At 39.3% G+C, this 22,596-nt stretch overlaps 1 protein-coding gene across 1 annotated transcript in view; it reads left to right on the plus strand.

Moving 5' to 3' along the window:
* The window catches only part of LOC128696012 (uncharacterized), a 32,358-nt gene extending 11,160 nt beyond the window's left edge, over nucleotides 1–21,198 (plus strand). The window contains exons 2-5 of the mRNA XM_070094803.1: nucleotides 7,516–7,645; nucleotides 7,978–8,333; nucleotides 9,209–9,358; nucleotides 16,070–21,198. Coding sequence (XP_069950904.1) covers nucleotides 7,516–7,645; nucleotides 7,978–8,333; nucleotides 9,209–9,358; nucleotides 16,070–16,447 — 1,014 coding nt within the window. The 3' untranslated portion in view covers nucleotides 16,448–21,198. The remainder of the gene's footprint in view (nucleotides 1–7,515; nucleotides 7,646–7,977; nucleotides 8,334–9,208; nucleotides 9,359–16,069) is intronic.
* The last annotated feature ends 1,398 nt before the right edge of the window (nucleotides 21,199–22,596 follow it).

The following is a 22,596-nucleotide window of genomic DNA, read 5'->3' on the forward strand; positions in this document are numbered from 1 at the left end:
ATTCCAGCCTAGATAGAACAAGAAAATTTCCTAAATTTGCTTGTAACAAATAAGTGAAATGTAGATAGGTAGATATAAATCCAAATGTTCACCAGTTAACCCTTTTGGAGCCTAGTTCCTAGGCCTTTTGTGTATCCATATGCTCTTGCGCTACCGTCCACAAGCTGGATATGGAGTGCACAATAAACTAGCCACTTTGGCGGCAAAATCTATCTAAATCTCAATCAGGTAGGATGATTCACAATAAGAAAATGTACCATCATTCATTCTATAGCTGTTTTTCTAAAAGTTCAGAACATCACATTTCAACTGATCCTCACAAATGCAGCATCTTCATCCCTTCTGAGTGCATGCACTCTAGTTCCTGCCTCTAGAATTGTGTAGCATGTAAGCCTTAGATTTTTTTTTCTGAAATGCACTGCATATTCATGGCTTTTGAATTTTGCAATTTCATCAAAAGGCATATACAGTAGAATGTCGATTACCACAGTAGTTATGTTCCTGAAAACGTAGTTAGACAAACTGTATTAAACAACTGAAGAACTTGTGGGGAAAATAGTTACATTCCCGGGACCTCCAAAAATGCCAAGAGTTTTTCTTTAGGTCTCCAAATCTTACAAAAATAAAAATGATAATGATTTTGCTGTTCATTGTTGTGATGTACTTTGTTTTTTTCTACTGCTTAAGGCTACAAATACAACAGAAATAATATTTCTTACCTTACAGTGTGGTTGCTGGTATTTGTCGATGATTGTGAACAGAGTCCCTTTTATATTGTCTCCTTTATTTTAGCTTAAAAAAAAAAAAACTACCTTAGCTCATTATTTTACATTTGTTAAATAATTCAGGTGCTATTTTTTAGCTTAAGACTATTTACTTTGTTTTATACTTAATTCTAACTATAGATTCACTACAAATCTTATGATTACAAGCATTGATCCTGATACCAACCTCTTATTTAATGACTTAAATGAATCAAACAGTTACTGTAATTACTACACTGCAGAACAATCAAAGGCACTTCTCAGTGCCAACAACAACATAACTATCTTTAACTACAATATCAGATCTTTAAGCAAGCATTACGATGACCTCATAGCATTACTAAATTCCTTACATGCCAATATGTCCATCATTACACTAACTGAAACCTGGCTAAAGCCTGATAGTACAGATGTCTATGCCATTCCTGGTTACACAGCCATACACAACTGTAGGCCAGACCAACAAGGGGGTGGCACAGCCATATACTACTCAGACCAACTAGAATGTATCACTAATACTTGCACAAGAGATGAACATGGGGAATATATAATAGCCAAATTCAAATCCAAATACCTACAAAAACCTCTCACATTGATAAACATCTACAGAGTTCCACAGTCAAACATTAGCCAATTTAGTCAAAACCTAGGAAGTATGATAACTGATGCACGCATGAACAAAGATCACTTACTACTCTCAGGTGACTTCAATATAAATCTCCTGCAAGACCAGGACCCACACGTTACTGAATTCACAAACACAATGAGTAACTGTATGTTGCTACCAACAGTAACAAAACCTACAAGAGTTACAGAGACTAGTGTTTCCCTACTTGACCACATCTGGACCAACACCATATCCCCTTTAAAATCAGGCATAATTACAGATAATACCACAGACCACTACCCTACTTTCCTCATAACAACTCTTGGTAAATTACCCCAAGACACTACTAAAGTCACCTTCAGACTTCACAATGAGGCAGCCATTAATAACTTCACAACAGCAGTAGCAAACATTGACTGGCACACTGAGCTAGAAATCAATACAGATATTGACGAATGTATTAATAATTTTCTAAAAAAGACCCAATACCTCTATAACAAGCACTGCCCTAAAAAAACTAAGCAGATGACAGCTAAGAGACTGAACAGTCCCTGGCTAACACCCAGCATTCTCAAATCCATAAATACAAAACACCAATATGAAAAACAGTACAGAATGGGTCGCATAACCAGAGACCAAACAAAACGTTACTCGTCAATCCTAACCAGCCTGATAAGAAGGGCAAAAAAATTGTATTATGAGAACAGATTATCCAACTTACGAGGTGATATAAAAAAGACCTGGAAAACCCTATCAGAAATTCTGGGAACAAAAAAGATATCACGAAATAGCGAAATAAAATTAGCAAAATCAGATGAACCCCAACTCCCACCAACAGAAACAGCAAACAGACTCAATGATTTCTTCTCCACTATAGGACAAAACCTTGCCAATAAAATCCCAAGCTCAGATACCCCACCAAATGACTACCTCACCGGCAACTACCCGAACACACTGTTCCTAGCTCCGACTAACCCATACGAAGTCTCCCTTATTATCAACGCACTAAAAAACAAGGCAGGAGATTTAAATACCTTACCACCCTTTATATACAAAAAAGTGTCAAGTGCTATCACCAATCATTGCAACACTCTTTAACAAATCCATTGAATCCTCCACCTTCCCTACAGTACTCAAAATAGCAAGGGTCACCCCGATCCACAAAGGAGGAGACCAAACAGAGTTGAATAACTATAGGCCAATATCCAACTTACACCCTCTCTCAAAAATCTTCGAAAAATTAATTCATAAACGAATCTACTCCTACCTTATCTCCCAAAACATACTCAACCCCTGCCAATTTGGATTCAGGCCTAATAAAAATACTAATGATGCTATTATACACATGCTAGAACATATATACACTGCAATAGAGAAAAAAGAAGTCCCACTGGGGATCTTCATTGACTTACGTAAAGCTTTTGATACAGTTGACCATGACTTGCTCCACGTAAAATTGTCACACTATGGTATAAGAGGGCACTCCCTCAACTACCTCAAGTCATACCTCAGCAACAGAAGCCAATATGTGTATGCAAATGGGGCAAACTCTTCTGCACAACCAATTACAGTTGGTGTCCCACAGGGAAGTGTCCTTGGCCCTCTTCTCTTTCTCCTATACATAAATGACCTACCAAATGCTTCGCAATTACTCAAACCCACACTATTTGCTGATGACACAACATACGTCTTCTCCCACCCGAGCCCAGTCACGCTAGCCAATACTGTAAATACCGAATTACAGAAAATATCTACCTGGATGAGGACTAACAAACTTACACTAAACATTGACAAAACCTACTTCATTCAGTTTGGTAACAGAGCTACAGATGTCCCTCTTAACATAATGATAAACGGATCACCTATCACAAAGCTAACAGAGGGAAAATTCTTAGGAATCCACCTTGATAATAGACTCAAATTTCATACACATATACAACAAATTTCTAAGAAAATTTCCAAGACTGTAGGCATACTATCGAAGATACGGTACTATGCTCCACAGTCAGCCCTCCTGGCCCTATATCACTCTCTTATTTACCCCTATCTCACCTATGGAATTTGTGCATGGGGCTCAACAACAAGTAACCATCTCAGACCACTAATTACCCAACAAAAGGCTGCAGTTAGAATGATAACAAATTCTCACTACAGGCAGCACACTCCACCAATATTCAATACACTCAACCTACTCACCATACAAAACATCCATACTTATTACTGCACCTATTACATACATAGAACACTCAACTCTGATATTAACCCTCCCCTCAAACATCTCCTTGCCAACCTCAACAGAACACATGACCATAACACAAGGCACAGATCACTCTTTGATATTCCTCGTGTCCATCTCACACTATGCAAAAACTCAATGCACATAAAAGGCCCTAAAATCTGGAATTCATTACCTGTAAATATAAAAGAAACACTACCTGTTTATAAATTCAAGTCTCTTCTCAAAGATCACTTACTCACCCAAAACCAAATAAATACTGAATAACTGAACCTTATAAATTGTATATCTTAAATGCTTCTCACAATTATATCACATAAATGTTAAACCTAAAACCCAATCTAACTTTATTATTTTTTAAATACACTACCTAACAGAATACTCCATTCTACTGAATTTACAACAATGCATGCAACCATATGACCTGTCTTTGTAATACTCACTTGTGCTTTATAGTAATCTGTTTACATTAATGTTTTTCACTGATTTCATCATTGCTTAGTTAATCTTAAGTTAATTTTAAGCCAGCCCGTAATGCTATGCATAGTATAAGTGGCTTTGGCATGCTGCTCTTGTCTGTATTTTTTTGTACCTCTGTATGTGTGCTCAAATTATAAATAAATAAATAAATAAAAATAAATAAGAGTGGAGAGGGATACTGTGGCCCTACTGGGCTGAGGTGGATGGTTGTTGATTGTCAACTGAGGTGGATAAATTCTGTAATGGATCTCTGGGCTCTTTTACCCTGCAGTACATTGTACAGTTGATAAGGCATCATTAGCTGCTCTAGACTCCATTTCAGAGCATTGCTTCTAGATTTGTCAGGGAGTGATCATGCCGGAGGATCTCACCTTCAAGGACCATAACATTGTATCAATCGCATCTGCTAGAAAAATGACAGAATGGATAATGAGAACCTTCAAAACTAGGGATGCCAAGCCCATGATGACACTCTTCAGGTCACTTGTTTTATCTAGGCTGGAATATTGCTGCACACTAACAGCACCTTTCAAGGCAGGTGAAATTGCTGACCTAGAAAATGTACAGAGAACCTTCACGGCACGCATAACAGAGATAAAACGCCTAAATTACTGGGAGCGCTTGAGGTTCCTGAACCTGTGTTCCCTGGAATGCAGGAGGGAGAGATACATGATTATATACACCTGGAAAATCCTAGAGGGACTAGTACCGAACTTGCACACGAAAATCACTCACTACGAAAGCAAAAGACTTGGCAGACGATGCAACATCCCCCCAATGAAAAGCAGGGGTGTCACTAGCACGTTAAGAGACCATACAATAAGTGTCAGGGGCCCGAGACTGTTCAACTGCCTCCCAGCATACATAAGGGGGATTACCAACAGACCCCTGGCAGTCTTCAAGCTGGCACTGGACAAGCACCTAAAGTTGGTTCCTGACCAGCCGGGCTGTGGCTCGTACATTGGTTTGCATGCAGTAACAGCCTGGTTGATCAGGCTCTGATCCAGAGCATTATGAGGAGGCTTAAAATTAACTTAAGATTAACTAAGCAATGATATATTCAGTGGTAAAAATTACAGTAAACAAATAACAATTAAGCACAAATGAGTATTTCAAAGACAGATCATATGGTCATTTGATGAGTTACTGTGCATTCAAGAGAATGGAGTATTCTATTAGGTAATGTAATTAAAAAAACAAAGTTTGATAGGGTCACAGGTTATAATTTATGAGATGCAGTTATGCAGTATTTATTTAGTTGTGACTTGAATTTATAAACAGACAGTGTTTCTTTTATGTTCACAGGTAATGAATTCCAGATTTTTGGGCCTTTTATGTGCATTGAGTTTTTTCATAGTGCGAGATGGACACGAGGAACATCAAAGAGTGATCTGTGCCTTGTGTTATGGTCATGTGTTCTGTTGAGGTTGGTAAGGAGACGTTTGAGGGGAGGGTTTATATCCGAGTTAAGTGTTCTATGTATGTAGTAGGTACAGTAATAAGTATGGATGTTTTGTACGGTGAGTAGGTTTAGAGTTTTGAATATTGGTGGAGTGTGCTTTCTGTAGTGGGGATTTGTTATTCTGACTGCAGCCTTTTGTTGGATAATTAATGGTCTCAGATGGTTTATTGTTGAGCCCCATGCACAAATTCCATAGGTGAGATAGGGTTAAATGAGTGATATAGGGCCAGGAGGACTGACTGTGGAACATAGTACCATATCTTCGATAGTATGCCTACAGTCTTGGAAATTTTCTTGGAAATTTGTTGTACATGTATTTGAAATTTCAGCCTATTATCAAGATGGATTCCTAAGAATTTTCCCCTGTGAGCTTTGTGATAGGTGATCCATTTATCATTATGTTAAGAGGGACATCTGTATCTGTTTCCAAACTGAATGAAGTAGGTTTTATTAACTCCTTGCTCCAGTGGTGGTATGAAAGATGTATTTTGAAATAAAAATACAACTTTTACATGTGAATTCACATCCAACAAAGCTTCTGGATGAGTACTGGAATCAAGAGTGAAGAGAACCTTGAATGTAAGGATTAGATTTTTAGATTTCTTACTGTGCAGGTAAAACTTGACTTTAGGAATAAAATGAAGCTTAAACCAGTCAATAAATACTTCCTCTGTCATCCATGCTGATTGTTTGACCTCCAGATTACTGGAAAGGTGTTTTTATATTCACCTTCCAAAGCACGAGGATTCGTGGGATGGCAGGGAAGGACACTAGGCCTCCCCTGCAAAGACAAAGGCCTGACCCACAGGTAGACTCCCCAAGAACACACTAGATGGAGGGGAAAATTCCTACGTTCCAGCTTGCGGTGCTCCAATTTTTTCCCCACCCAGAAGTGGAATCGTGTTAGTTGAAACTTGCGAAATGTTAGTCGAAAATATGCTACAATTTTGCAGTAATGTAATTAAGAAAACTTGGTAAAGGAACCTGTGGTTATCTACAGACTACTGTATCTCATTAATGTATGGAAACTGTAATTGCAAACCCCATCCAATAATAATAATTTTTATTTTGACATGATACACAGTTGTACAGAAGATTTTATCTCCGATTTTAATTTTTGAGGACTCTGATCTAATCAGAGTAAGTGGGGTATGAACCCATGGAGGGCATCTGGAGATTTAAATTTCACAAAGTCTGATTTTTGTTGACATTTATGTTTAATGAAACAAAAAAAAAAAAAGCTGTATTGAATAATGGAATTTACATTTTTAGAAATACAGTAATACCCCAGTTTTCGTCCTTAGTTTGTTCCAGAAGGTCGGTCACAATCCAAAATGGACAAAAACCGAAGTAATATTTCGCATAAGAAATAATGTAAATCCAATTAATCCATTCCAGATACTCAAAAATATTAACAAAAAATACATTTTATAGAGAATAAATATAGTTTTACATACAGAAAAGGAGTATTGGTAACTCAACAAGAGACAGAGGCAGACCGAGTCTGGTACATGTGAGAATTGGCGTCCCGGGCAGGTGGACGTCTGATTCGGACAATTTTCGAGCAGATGTTCTAAACCTGGTGGAAAATTTTGCCGAAAAAAGTGCTTGAAATCTGAATTGTACAATTTCCGTACCGGACGAAAACCAGGGGTCCACTGTATTATAATAGAGTACAACATCTGAGCCCTTCAAGGGAATTGACAATGCTGGTAAAAAAAACTTGCTTCAAGGAATTGGAGCTAACCTTCCCCATCCTTTTATCAAAGCAGATTACATATTCACCAGGCACTCTTTCACCTGTACAGTTTTAGTGCTTCCCTATGATAATATTGATACAAGATAGTGGAGGTAGTGACAGCATCTGTAGAACTGTCACACAGTGTGTACTGTCTGGTATTGTACTATGTGTTACTACTTCTTATAGATTAAGAAAGAGACCTGACAACACTGGTGTACCCCACAGGTTGATGGGTTGAAGGTAGGAGGGAGGTATTATCTTACCATCACTGCCGTCAATGCCAAAGGTGCCAGCGAGGCAGTCCTCCTCACCATCACCAGTGGTTCCTCCAACAGCTCTGTCTACCAGTTGTATGGTTAGTGATTGTTATTGCTTTTAAGTGCAATAGTGTGAATCTTAGTGGACATGCTCTTCTTTAGGTGCTTCATAAACTAGGGTTAGTAGTCATTTGGTACATAATTCATTACTGGTGATAGTCACTATTGTGGTTATTGGTTATTAAAAATCAGGTTACTAGTGATTGTTATTGGTTACACATTTAGTAATGATACATTAGCACTTCTAGGAAATTCATAACTAATTAATAATATTTTGATATTTAAAGAATATATTTCCTTCTCATTGAACACAGTGCTGCAGTTAAATGATATTGAGGTAGGAGATTGAAAACATGTTGACTCCTTTCAGATGGTCCCTCTGAAGCTGAAGTTCGTGATGGAGGCAAGATTGTCTCTCCTGAAGACACCGAGGAACCTGAGGACGACATCATTGACCACAGAGCCCTTGGGAGCCTAGTCATTCCTTCCTTGCTGCTGGTGGTCTTAGGAGTGGGTTCCGGTTTTGTATTCCTGGTTATTGTGTTACTTTTGTTCATCACTTTCCGCAGCAGAAGGGCGCCACAGCTTCTCTCCTTGGCTGTCACTCACCACCACAAAGAAATGGTAGATCACCATCACCACTCTGGCAAGTCTCCAAGAAGTAGTCGTACATCCTCTACTTTAACTCCTGATCGTGAAAGTTCTTGTCTGGAAAGAGATATGCAGGTGGGTATGAGAAAGAAGAGAAAAGAGCTGGCATGATAGCACTTCAAATATACATACATACCTATTAACTTAAAGATCAATTAATAGACTTTTGGAAATCAAATCTGACGAGTGTTTCTCAAAGCATGTCACAGAAATGTCTGTCTAATAATTTCAGTAACATTGTAAAGCAGATGTAGCAGAGTAAAAAAATGCAAATGCATATCTAGTTAGATTAACATGGCATATTCTCACTTAGTGACGTACTCGTTTACTGAAAACTTGGACTTACGACAGCCTACCTAAATAATGTATATTAGAGCCGATTTCCTCTATTCTGTTTATTACAATATATAGTACACAACTGTCTAAATATTTAAAAATACACCAGAAATTTTATGGTGCAAAGGTGACATAAAAACAATATCAAGGATGGTTGACACAAACCCACTACCATTATAATATGCTCCTCACTTAGCGACAGATGCACTTACCGACGAACGGAACTCTGTCATTAAATGAGGAGAGGCTTTAGTTAAATAAGAGAAGTCTTTTCTAAGTGGCATAAAGTCTAAAGTGTGCCTCTCTCAGCCAGTTGGTCAAAGAAAGTATTACTTAATGTAAAACTAAAATCCACCTATACTTCATTAAATACACAAATAACCCGCACATAAAAGAGAGAAGCTTACGACGACGTTTCGGTCCGACTTGGACCATTGACAAAGTCACTTTGTCAATGGTCCAAGTCTGACCGAAACGTCGTCGTAAGCTTCTCTCTTTTATGTGCGGGTTATTTGTGTATCGTTCCAGTCACGGTATTGTGCCTTTTTGTTATTTATACTTCATTAAACTTATGCTCTGTCTTGCTTTTACTATACAAATATGACATCACTCAGGTGGAGACTGAGAGTGATGCTGACCCAGATGTGATCCCCTTGCATCAGTGTCATAGTGATGGTGGAGAGGGAGCTTCCCAACTGGTACCTCCACCAGCAACACTACTTCCCACAGATGGCTACAAGTATCCCTCCTATGTCACTTCCCAGGTGAGTCCTATGTTTGATCTTATTTTCTGCTGTACTTTTAAAAACTAGACATGTTACACCTATTAACTGCAAGTAGCAAATCTAACTTTCAGCTGAAAGCATTCTTTATGATTTAAAGGCACAGAAGAAAGAGGCAATTCCAATCAAGCACTTAATGAAAAAATGCCACATTTGTTTTTTTTTCTTTAATATTTGGGTATAATTAAAAAAAATACTAGGTAGTAGGATGGTAGACAGCAACCGCCCAGGGAGATACTACCGTCCTGCCAAGTGAGTGTAAAATGAAAGCCTGTAATTATTTTACATGATGGTAGGATTGTTGGTGTCCTTTTTTCTGTCTCATAAACATGCAAGATTTCAGGCATGTCTTGCTACTTCTACTTACACTTGGGTCACACTACACATACACAAGCATATATATATACACACCCCTCTGGGTTTTCTTCTGTTTTCTTTCTAGTTCTTATTCATTTCCTCTTATCTCCATGGGGGAATATTTTTTTTAAATTTTATATTAACACATTGACCGATTCCCACCAAGGCAGGGTGGCCCAAAAAAGAAACACTTTCATCATTCACTCCATCACTATCTTGCCAGAAGGGTGCTTTACACAACAGTTATAAAACTGCAACATTGAAGGAGGGGTGTTAGAGTGTAGACACTACTTCCCATCTCCAGGACTCAAGTCCGGCCTGCCAGTTTCCCTGAATCCCTTCATAAATGTTACTTTGCTCACACTCCAACAGCATGTCAAGTATTAAAAACCATTTGTCTCCATTCACTCCTATCAAATTCGCTCATGCATTCTTGCTGGAAGTCCAAGCCCCTCGCACACAAAACCTCCTTTACCCCCTCCCTCCAACCCTTCCTAAGCTGACCCCTACCCCACCTTCCCTCCACTACAGATTTATACACTCTCATTCTGTTTTGTTCCATTCTCTCTACATGTCTGAACCACCTCAACAACCCCTCCTCAGCCCTCTGGATAATAGTTTTGGTAATCCCACACCTTCTCCTAATTTCCAAACTACGAATTCTCTGCATTATATTCACACCACACATTGCCCTCAGACATGACATCTCCACTGCCTCCAGCCTTCTCCTTGCTGCAACATTCATCACCCATCCTTCACACCCATACAAGTGTTGGTACAACTATACTCTCATACAGTCCCCTTTTTGCTTCCACGGACAAAGTTCTTTGTCTCCACAGACTCCTAAATGCACCACTCACCTTTTTCCCCTCATCAATTCTGTGATTCACCTCATCCTTCATAGACCCATCTGCTGACACGTCCACTCCTAAATATCGGGATACATTCACCTCCTCTATACTCTCTCCCTCCAATCTGATATCCAGTCTTTTGTCACCTAATCTTTTTGTTATCCTCATAACCTAATTCTTTCCTATATTCACTTTTAATTTTCTTTTTACATACCCTACCAAATTCATCCACCAATCTCTGCAACTTCTCTTCAGAATCTCCCAAAAACACCGTGTCATCAGCAAAGAGCAAATGTGACAACTACCACTTTGTGTTTGATTCTTTATCTTTTAACTCCACACCTCTTGCCAAGACCCTAGCATTCACTTCTTTACAACCCCATCTATAAATATATTGAACAGCCACGGGGACATCACACATCCTTGTCTAAGGCCTACTTTTACTGGGAAATAATCTCCCTCTCTCCTACATACTCTAACCTGAGCCTCACTATCCTCGTAAAAACTCTTCACTGCTTTCAGTAACCTCCTACATAATATACACCTGCAACATCTGCTACATTGCCCCCCTATCTACCCTGTCATATGCCTTATCTAAATCCATAAATGCCACAAAAAACTCTCTACCCTTATCTAAATACTGTTCACCTGTATGTTTCACTGTAAACACTTGGTCTACACACCCCCTACCTTTCCTAAAGCCTCCTTGTTCATCTGCTATCCTACTCTCTGTCTTGCTCTTAATTCTTTCAATAATAACTACCACAAACTTTACCAGGTATACTCATAAGAACACAAGAAAGAAGGAACACTGCAACAGGCCTACTGGCCCATGCAGAGCAGGTCCATGTCCTTCCCTCCGGATTAGACCAGTGACCCACCCCCCGGATTATCCCAATGACCCATCCAGTCTGGTAATCCCCACTCAAGGATGGAGCACTGTAACAGACCAGCAGCACGAGCTAGTCAGGTCCAACTCGCAGCCACCCACACCCACTCATGTATTTATCTAACCTATTTTTAAAACTACACAACGTTTTAGCCTCAATAACTGTACTCGGGAGCTTGTTCCACTCATCCACAACTCTATTACCAAACCAGTACTTTCCTATATCCTTCCTGAATCTGAATTTTTCCAACTTGAAACCATTGCTACGAGTCCTGTCTTGGCTGGAAATTTTTAGCACACTATTTACATCCCCTTTATTTATTCCTGTTTTCCATTTATACACCTCGATCATATCCCCCCTAATTCTATGCCTTTCGAGAGAGTGCAGATTCAGGGCCTTCAGTCTATCCTCATAGGGAAGATTTCTGATACATGGGATCATCTTTGTCATCCTCCTTTGTACGTTTTCCAGAGCATTTATATCCATTCTGTAATACGGTGACCAGAACTGAGCAGCATAGTCTAAATGAGGCCTAACCAAGGATATATAGAGTTGAAGAACAACCTGAGGACTTCTATTATTTATACTTCTACATATGAAGCCAAGAATTCTGTTAGCTTTATTGTGAACACTAATGCACTCAACAGACTTATTCCCCTATAATTTTTGCACTCTCTTTAGTCCCCTTTGCCTTTATACAAAGGAACTATGCATGCTCTCTGCCAATCCCTGGGTACCTTACCCTCTTCCATACATTTATTAAATAATAGCACCAACCACTCCAAAACTATATCCCCTCCTCCTTTTAACATTTCTGTCTTTATCCCATCAATCCCAGCTGCCTTACCCCCTTTCATTCTACCCACTGGCTCATGAACCTCCCCCACACTCACAACTGGCTCTTCCTCACTCCTACAAGATGTTATTCCACCTTGCCCTATAAATGAAATCAGCCTCCCTATCTTCATCAACATTTAACAATTCCTTAAAATATTCCCTCCATCTTCCCGATACCTCTAACTCTTCATTTAATAACTCTCCTATTTTTAACTGTCAAATCCATTTGTTCCCTAGGCTTCCTCAACTTATTAATCTCACTGTAAAACTTTTTCTTATTTTCAACAAAATTGTTGATAACATCTCTCCCACTCTCTCATTTGCTCTCTTTTTACATTGCTTCACCACTCTCTTATTCTCTCCATATACTCTTCCCTCCTTGTATCACATCATTCCACCAATTGCTCTTCTTCCCTCCTGCACCCACTTTCTTGTAACCACAAACTTCTGCTGAACACACTAATTCTGTATTCTTAAACTTGCCCCATACATCTTCTACCCCATTGCCTATACTCTCACTAGCCCATCTGTCCTCCAACAGTTGTTTATATCTTAACCCTAACTGCCTCCTCCTCAAGTTTATAAACCTTCACCTCTCTCTTACTTGCTGCTTCCATTTTCCCTCTCTCTTACTTGCTGCTTCCATTTTCCTTGTACCCCATCTACCTTTTACTCTCACTGTAGCTACAACTAGAAAGTGATCCGATATATCTGTGGCCCCTCTATAAACATGTACATCCAGAAGTCTACTCAACAGTCTTTTATCTACCAATACATAGTCCAACAAATTACTGTCATTTGGCCCTACATCATATTTTGTATACTTATCCTCTTTTTCTTAAAATACGTGTTACTTATAGCTAAACTCCTTTCTATACAGAGTTCAGTCAACGAGCTCCCATTATCATTTACACCTGGCACCCCAAACTTACCTACCACACCCTCTCTAAATGTTTCTCCTACTTTAGCATTTAGGTCCCCTACACAATTACTCTCACTTGGTTCAAAGGTTCCTATACATTCAATTAACATCTCCCAAAATCTCTCTCTCTACACTCCTCTCTTCTCTAGGTGCATACATGCTTATTATGACCCACTTTTCACATCCAACCCTTATTTTAATCCACATAATCCTTGAATTTACACATTTATATTCCCTCTTTTCCTTCCATAACTGGTCCTTCAACATTATTGCTGCCCCTTCCTTAGCTCTAATTCTCTCAGCTACTCCCGACTTAATCCCATTTATTTCTCCCCACTGAAAGTCACCTACCCCCTTCAGCTTTGTTTTGCTTAGGGCCAGGACATCCAACTTCTTTTCATTCATGACATCAGCAATCATCTCTTTCTTATCATCCACACTACATCCAGGTATCCCAGTTTTATAAAGTTTTTCTTCTGATTTTTAGTAAATGTGTACAGAAGGGGCTACTAGCCCATTGCTCCCGGCGTTTTAGTCGCCTCATACGACACGCATGGCTTACAGAGGAAAGATTCTTTTCCACTTCCCCATGGACAATAGAGAGGAAAAAATACAAGAACAAGAGCTATTAAGAAAAAGAAGAAAAAACCCTAGATGTGTGTATGTATATATATTTACATGTAGATGTATATGCATGTGCTTGCCTGTGTAGTGTGACCTATGTGTAAGAAGAAGCAGTAAGATATACCTGTTATCCAGTGCATTTGAGACAAAGACACCAGCATGGGGAAGTGGAACAGAATTCTTCCTCCGTAAGCCATGCGTGTTGTAAGAGGCAACTAAAATGCCGGGAGCAAGGGGCTAGCAACCCCTTCTCCTGTATAAATTACCAAATTTAAAAAGAGAAACTTTTGTTTTTCTTTTTGGGCCACCCTGCCTCGGTGGGATACGGCTGGTTTGTTGAAAAAATAAAATTAAAAAAATATTTTTAGTAAATTTTTAAACAAACTTCTGATCCTAGTTTACCCTTCATCCCCCCCTTATTTCCCGTCTCTTTCTCTCTCTCATCTTTAACACTCCTCATTTGAAAACAGTGAGTTCTAAAGAGAACGGCAAGTTTAGCATGGCTAAAGAGTGTTAAATCCATCTCTTAACTTCACTATGACATGTCTCTTTGCAAATTGATGATAGAGCACACACACTTTACCCACAGCCCTCTGCTTTAGGGTGCTCGCTGTACAAAACATTCACACCTACTACTGCGCAATCTACATTTACAGAACCATAAATTCTAATATTAATCCAGAACTAAAACACTTTCTTGGTAGCTGCAACAGGGCCCATAGACACAATACTCGACACAAAAAGCTCTGACATTTCTCATGTCTAGCTAAACCTCTACAAAAATTTGATGTACATACATAAAAGGGCCTAAATTCGAATTTCCTGCCTGAAAACTCTAGAACTGCTAAAAAACATCTCCCTAACACACCCCCATCATCAGCTAACTATATGAAAACCACCTATTCTCTTTTTAGTATCATGAACACATGCAAAATAAAATAAACTTACTCTCATTACCTGTAATTCCCTCTATTTTACACTTACACTCGCCCAAATGACTGTAAACATAAAATTCCTAATATAGTTATTGCCTAATAAATCTTAAGTTAGTCCTAAATTTGCCTAAGATACTCTCCCAGTATAGGAGCAGTAATAAAAAAGTGTATCATACCAAGACAAAACCATTTCCATTACTAAATTTATTTATTGTTATATGTTTTGTACTACCTCACTTATAAATTAATTAATCACTTCAGTTACCTAACTTTTATATCAGTATGCAATAAGGTATATTGAAATGTACTGCTCTATAACCTATGTCAATATAGAGTAAGAATTAGGATTAGTCTGCCTGAAATGCCTAGATATGCTAGTGGCCTCCTTTGTAATTAATATTTTATAATATGTAAACTATACATTGTAAGCTTTGCAAGTAAATAAACATTTTCATTTTCTGTAACATACTGCAAACCATGGTACACATTTTAACAATTTGCAGACAGCTTTAGCCTTTTCATTTTAGTCCAGAGGTTTCTATAGGATCTCAGAAATTTAATGGATGGATAATTTAATCTTGTGACTACAGTAGGACCCCTGCATCCTTGGGGGATACGTTCCAAGGACCTCCCGTGGATCCCGAAACTGCAGATAAAGAATAATAACGAATAAAGATTTTATTTCTTTGTGAAGGTTACAATGCGTAATTACAATTTACATTTAAGTACAAAGAAAGCCATTATCATGCCAAGGCATTTCGGGCAGACAATTAGTAGGGAACTCAATGCTATGTCATTTTTCAGTGAGTGTACATACATACTTGTGATAAAGTTTAATTGATAAATTATACACTATAAGTGGAGAATTAGCTCTGTTTTGACTGATAGGAAGCACTTTATGGTTTTTCTTAGGCTTTGAAAAACTGCCACCATCACTACTTTTGCATTTTGAGGCCATTATTAAGCAAAATTAAGGGTTATTTTCTTGGCACAGTAAATTGTGGATAATTGAAACTGCAGGTACCGGACCTGCAGATATGGTTGTCCTGCTGTATTTATAGTTTTAATTAGTGTTAGTCTGTATAAAAGATTTTTACTTGGAGGGTTAGTTTGAGTATGTTTGGGGAGTGAAGTGCAACAGGGTAAAATATTTGATTGTGTAAAGAGCTGAAAGATATTTTAGTTCCATTAGTGCAATTATGTGAAGTGCTAAACCAGTATGGGTCATTCAGCACCACTTGGTCCCAGCACTTAAACATCCATCTATCCTTCCACAGGGCTTGGGCAGACACAGTAGCACAAGACAACAGAGTAAGACAACTTCATCAGCAGTATTTAGAACTCCAGGGAGCTTCACTGGATGCTACTACGCTAGAGGGTATCTCCATTACGATCCAGCTTATGTTCAGGAAGCCACAGATTCCTCTAGTCTGTCTCTAAACATCCCAGTCATCCCTCCTACTGCCACCACCTCTGTCTGTCAAACTTCTGTGTTAGGAACCCAGCAGTTTCCTTGCCTAGATAGCAACTTGCCACCACCCATGGCAGACTACCTCGGCTCTGACAGGAAGAGAGTGTCCTTTGCCAGGCATCTTAACTGTGATGATGACGCCCCCAGTACTCCACTCCTCAAGAAGGGGGAGAGTTGTGTATGATGGCAAGCCTTACGCATTTGGCAAGAGAGAGTGACTGTAGTAATAGATTTTTTGTACATGTGAATTTGATTACACTTTTATATTACTGGATATACCCTATGAGTATATTCATAGAACAAAGAACAGATTTCCAAAGATGAGAATTCTTAGTATTAATAGCTTAAATTTTATTGCAAGACTACAAATGACAACCATAGAGAATATCTTTCCACTCTCATCTCCACCATCCAGTCAGCCTACCTCTATCACACAATGTATAGAATAATTCAAACACCAGCTGTCTCCCACTGAGGTCACTGTCTTGCCAAAGGCAAGGTGGCAGCATAGTTCAGACGACTCTCCAAACTGCAGTATCCTCATCCCTTCTTTTGAGTGTAGGCACTCCTACCTCCAGAATTCAAGTCCAACTAATTGGCTTCCTTGAATTCCACTCATGCTCTCACCCCAACATGTAAAGTCATAAAAAGCACTTGTCTTAACTTCAGTCTTACACACTCCCTACAATCAATCCTGGGAAAACTTCTACCCCTCCCTTCTCTCATCCTAGTCTGCTCCATCCTCTTAAAATCCCAGATCCCCTCAGCCCTCCGAAGTATTCTCTTGGTAACCCCATACTGTCTTCTTATTTCCAGATTCTTTGCATAATATTTGCAACACACATCACTCCCAAACATGACTTCCCTATTGCCTCCAGCTTCCTTGCTGCAACATTTTATGCTCATGCTTCACTCCTATATAACTGTGTTGGTAGTTTTGTACTCTGGTCATTCCCTGATTTTACCTATACAGATAAATTTCTTCATCTCCACAGAAGTCTCAATGCACCATCCACCTTTTTTTCTTTGGTTCACATCATTTTTCATAAAACTATCTGCTGACAAGTTCACTCCAAAAATATGTGAACACATTATCTTCCTCCGTAGTCACTCTCTCTCCTATCTGATATCCAATCTTTCTCTCCCTAGATCTCCCTGCTCTTTCCAATATTGGCTTTTACGTAATTTCCTTCTTTGAAATACTTTCCAAAATTCATCCACTAACATTTGCAGCCTCTCTTCAGAATCTCCCAGAACTGTCATTGGCAAAAGGTAACTGACAACTCCCACTTTGTACCACACATCTCCCCAATACCCTAGCATTTACTTCTTTTACATCCCATCTATAAATATGTTAAACCATCTTGACATCTCACATCCCTGTCTAAGGCCTAATTTTACTGAAATATAATTTCCCCCTCTCTCCTGCATACCCTAACCTAAACCTCACTATCCATATAAAAACATTGTTTTTAGTAACTTATCTATTCCATCCATTTGCAACGTGCCAAATTGCTTCCCTATCGAATCTGTTATATGCCTCTTCAAAATTCATAATGTAAAAAAAAAGTTCCTTATTTTAATCTAAGTATTGCTAACTTATATGCTTCAATGTAAACAAATGGTCTACACATCCCCTACCCTTGCTAAATCTTTGTTCCTCCTTTCTGTCTTGTGTTACTCTTTCAAAATTAATTCTGGCATATACTTTTCCTAGTAAACTTACGTTCCTGTTCAATTTTTCCCTTATAAAAGAATTAAGCAAACTCTGCCAATCCTTAGGTACCTTCCTTCCTCTCATCAAATACTGAAAACGTACATGAAATATATCAAAACTATATTCCCACTTAAATTTAGCATCTGTCATAATTCCATCTATCCAAGTTACTTTACCCTCCTATAATTCTACCCATTGCCTTGTGGATTTTCCTTATACTCGCATCTGGCTTTTCTTTACTCCTTGAAGAGGTTATACTTCTGCCCAATGCATGAAATCATTGCTTCCCTTTCTTCTTCAGTATTTTGCAACTCAAAATATTCCCTCCATCTTCCCAGTACCTCCTCTTCTCCATCTAATGAAGCCTCGCTTCTGTTCTGTAGACTTAACTTATTAACCTCCAAAACTTAATCATTCTCATTCAAATTTGTTTATAAAACTTTGCTCTCTCTTTCACTGGCTCTCATTTTGCATCCCCCTCATTCTTTTACTCTCGCTCTTACTCTGCATGTGCCCTGCCTTCTACATTTCACTTCTGCATTGTAAAAACCTTTCATATGCTAACTCTCCCTTATCACCTTCTTTACCTCATCATTTCACCATTCTCTCTTCAGACCTGCACCCACCCTCCTATACCCACAAACATCTGCTGTGCAATATCACTGCATTCTTAAATCTATCCCATACTTCTTATACTCTTGCTTTCTCCTCATTACATGTTTGCTCTCTAGCTCACCTGGCTCCTAATAATTGATTATGCCTAACCCTTACTATCTCCTTTAATTTATTAACTTATGCTGTACTTCATTCTTACCCATTGATGACATTCGTCTTGTACCCCATTTACCTCTTACTCGGCATATCTGCCACTAAATAATTATCTGATATTTGTTGCCCCTTGTACAAACATGCATTTCTGTAAGTCTACCCATCACCCTTTAATCTACTAATATATACTCGAACAAATTGCTGCCATTTCACCTTGTATTATTATTATTATAATCAAAGTACTAAACAGACAAGGGCCGTGTATTGCTGTACACCCTATAGCATATCTCGTGTACTTATTTATCCTCCTTTTCTTAAAAGGCATATTGCCTATTACCAAACATCTTTCTATACATAGTTCAATTAGAGGCCCACATTATTATTTACTGCAGCAACATGCCTATTAAAAAATCTGTCTCTATTCACTACTGTTACAGGGTCACACAAGCCTGCTGGATGCTCAAGCCCCTATGAACAAATGAATGAATGAACGAATGAGAGTCTAGTTAAGACCCTTGTGGGGTGAGTGGGGAAGACGGGACAGGTGAAGAATAGTTGGAGAGGAGTGTCCAGGGCTAAACCCAGGCTGTTCTAGCAGGCAGACAGTTGCCCATTGGAGGGCAGCAGTTTTGGTTGCAGGAGAGGGCAGCAGACAAGATCTCAGAAGAAAGCAGCACTTTTGTAGATGTTATTTGTACTGTTAATTAAGGTTGGGATGTAGAAGAGCCATTTTCATACTTCTTGAAGTTGCTTCTGGAGAGGTGATAAAGTTGTGTTTTGTTTCTAAAGATGAATTTGTGTAGCTTGGTGAACTTGAGTACTTATGTTAGTGTGGTGACATACAGGCAAATTTGAGTCCCAGCACAGAGCTCTTTATACAGCTCCATGCAGATCATAGTATCAACATTAGATTTAGATGTGTAGGTTAGGCTATCCCATGTGGGTGTACTGGGATGGGTGACTTTTTCATCATCTCCTTCACAAGAGGATTCTGTAGGAGAGTCTTCATGGGTACTGGCAGATGGTTGTAATTCATCAGCAGTGGCGAGATGTGTTGGTGGATTGCTAGCTGGCTGAGATTTGGGAGGCGGCAATTGAGTCAGTAGAATCTTCGTTGTCGTCGATGGAAGCAGTTGGGGGTGGTACAGGAACAGTTTCTTGGGTAGAGGGAGGAAACACGACTGCAAGTGCAGTGAGGTTCACTACAGTGGGTACAATCTTGAGAATGTCAGCCAAAGGTAGGGAGTCAGGGATGATGAAGGAAGGCATGTTTAGTTGGAAGAGTGCATTAATAGTAGAGTTAATATACTAAGGTTTGCAGCTTTTGCAAGGTGTCCATACACCATGCAATGCAGCACCTTGTTTCAGTGTCTGTATTGACGACAATGAAGGAGTCTTTCAATGAGTGAATTGCCATAAATTTGACCTGTAAGCAGGTCATTACAGTGGTAATAGCCCTTGTGGCTTAGCGCTTCTTTTTTATTATAATAATAATAAATTACAGTGGTAGCTAAAACTAGCTTGGAGTTGTTAATTACTCCATAGGTGGCAAGGTCACGGTGCAAATGGGGGAAGCCCCTACAACTCAAACCCTCTTATACCCCTCCCCCTTCCTCCAACCATTCCTAGGATAACCCTTGCCCCTTCAACCTTCCATCCTAGATTTATACACCCATTTCATCACCCTATCCTTGTCCATCCTTTCTACTGTGCATGCCCAAACCACATCAACAACCCCTCCTCAGCTCTCTAATTTATACTCTTGGTCATCCCACATCTTTTAATTTCTGCACTCCAAATGCCCTGCATGATATTTACATCACAGGTGGCGCTCAAACATTTCTAGCCTCCTTTTCACTAAAGCAGTCAAAACCCATGCCTCACACCCATATGAAAGAGTTAGTACCATTATATTCTTGTACATTCCATTTTTGGCTACCATAAATAAACTTATTTCTTTCCACAGATACTTCAGTGCACCACCCATCTTTTTCCTTTCACCTATTTTGTGGTTCACCTCATCTTTCATAGATCCATCTGCCGACATATCCACTCTAAAATATCTAAACACATCCACTTCTTCCATTTTCCCTCCTTCCCACAAGTTGCCTGATAGGAAATTTTAATATGTCAGACATACTGGCCAACTTATTGCTACTCACGCAGGAGACTTTGAAGTTAGGTGACCTGACTGACTCCAGTGACCAGACACCTTTCACACCTGACTTTCCTGTCCCTATGTATGCTATAAATCTCTCGTGCTCTGTATTGAATTATTAGTATTATTTGTGGGAAAGTGCTAAACAGGGGTTACATAACACCTGGAGAATGGGAGACAATCAAGTTTGATCAGAGGTAAGCTCCAATTCCTCAGATAAAAAGCCTTTACTAGCATCAAGGCACCTCCCTTAAGGGCCTGCATTGTATTTCTTAATAAAATGTTTGTGTTACATGTGTGTCTTATTTCCATACTTTTCTACATGTACCAGGTTCCTGTGAGCCATGGAATGTGGCGAGATGAAAGATGCAAATCTATCCCTGCCTCTAAATGTTTTATGTATACAAGCTATAAAGAACAAAAAGGCACAAACCATTCTGGAAAATACCCTGACTTTGCTGACTGTAAACAAAGCATTACCACTCTGTATGTTGGTGGGGGGAGGCAAAAGAACAATGATGGCTGACCACACTCGTGTAAAAATACTTCCTAGTAATGTAATTGCTGAGTAGAACATCTATGGATAGAAATCGTAGATCCACAGGGGCCTGGGGCTTATCCATCTATGGAATGGATGGACAAGTCCAATTACTTAGATCAATAACCACCCCCCCTCTTACAAGCATCAACGTACCTGCCCCTTGAGGGGCTGAGGAACACAATCCACTTCCCATCTTAGATGCTCTGCTCTGTAAACCCCTTGGGGGGATTTCCCTAGATGCTGGTGAAGGGCTCTTGATCTGGGGAATTAGATCTGTTCCAATTCCCCGAATTAAACCTGAATGCCTTCCATCCTCCCCCCCCTCTATCCCTACAGGCGCTCTATAATTCCTACGGGTTTAGCTCCAAAATTAAAAAATTACCAGAAACCTACTAATCAACTTGACCTTATCCATCCACTTCATGACTCATCATAATACTAAAATGAATAAAGTGGTCCTGATAGATTTTTCCCTCAGAGCATACAATGTGAGCAGGCTGGACTACTATGCTTTTGGGGGAGCACTAAACCTGTAGGGATCATGCAGCACCTGGTGGGTAGGTTAGGAAGTCTGGAAATTTGAATTACATGTTTACCATGTAGGTTATTTAGCATGCCTGGGAATAAAAATGCAGAACACAAGAAAAAGGTTAAAACAGTACTAGCATGAGTAAAAGATCAGAAAAATACTATTATTACAATAACCAGCATCAGTTAATAGACCAGGAGCACCAGCAGATAGCAAGAGGTAAGATTTTGTGACAGACACTTCTCAAAGTGACTATTCCTGATTAAGGAGGACTAAATACCCATGTCCTGCCAAACCTTTACAACTTGCTTATCTGTAGATGAATGGTTCAGAGAACCGACATGTTGATAAATTAGACACATGTGCAACTCTTGGGTATCTTTATTGAGGAAACGTTTCGCCACACAGTGGCTTCATCAGTCCATACAAAGGAGAATCTTGAAGAACAGGAGGAGAATGAGGTAATCAGTCCCTCAACCTTGAGTCGATGTGGTCAGTCCATCAATCTTGAATAGAATTCAAGATTGATGGACTGACCACATCGACTCAAGGTTGAGGGACTGATTACCTCATTCTCCTCCTGTTCTTCAAGATTCTCCTTTGTATGGACTGATGAAGCC

The sequence above is a fragment of the Cherax quadricarinatus genome, chromosome 48 (genome assembly GCF_038502225.1).
Source record: "Cherax quadricarinatus isolate ZL_2023a chromosome 48, ASM3850222v1, whole genome shotgun sequence".
Taxonomy (NCBI): Eukaryota; Metazoa; Arthropoda; class Malacostraca; order Decapoda; family Parastacidae; genus Cherax; species Cherax quadricarinatus.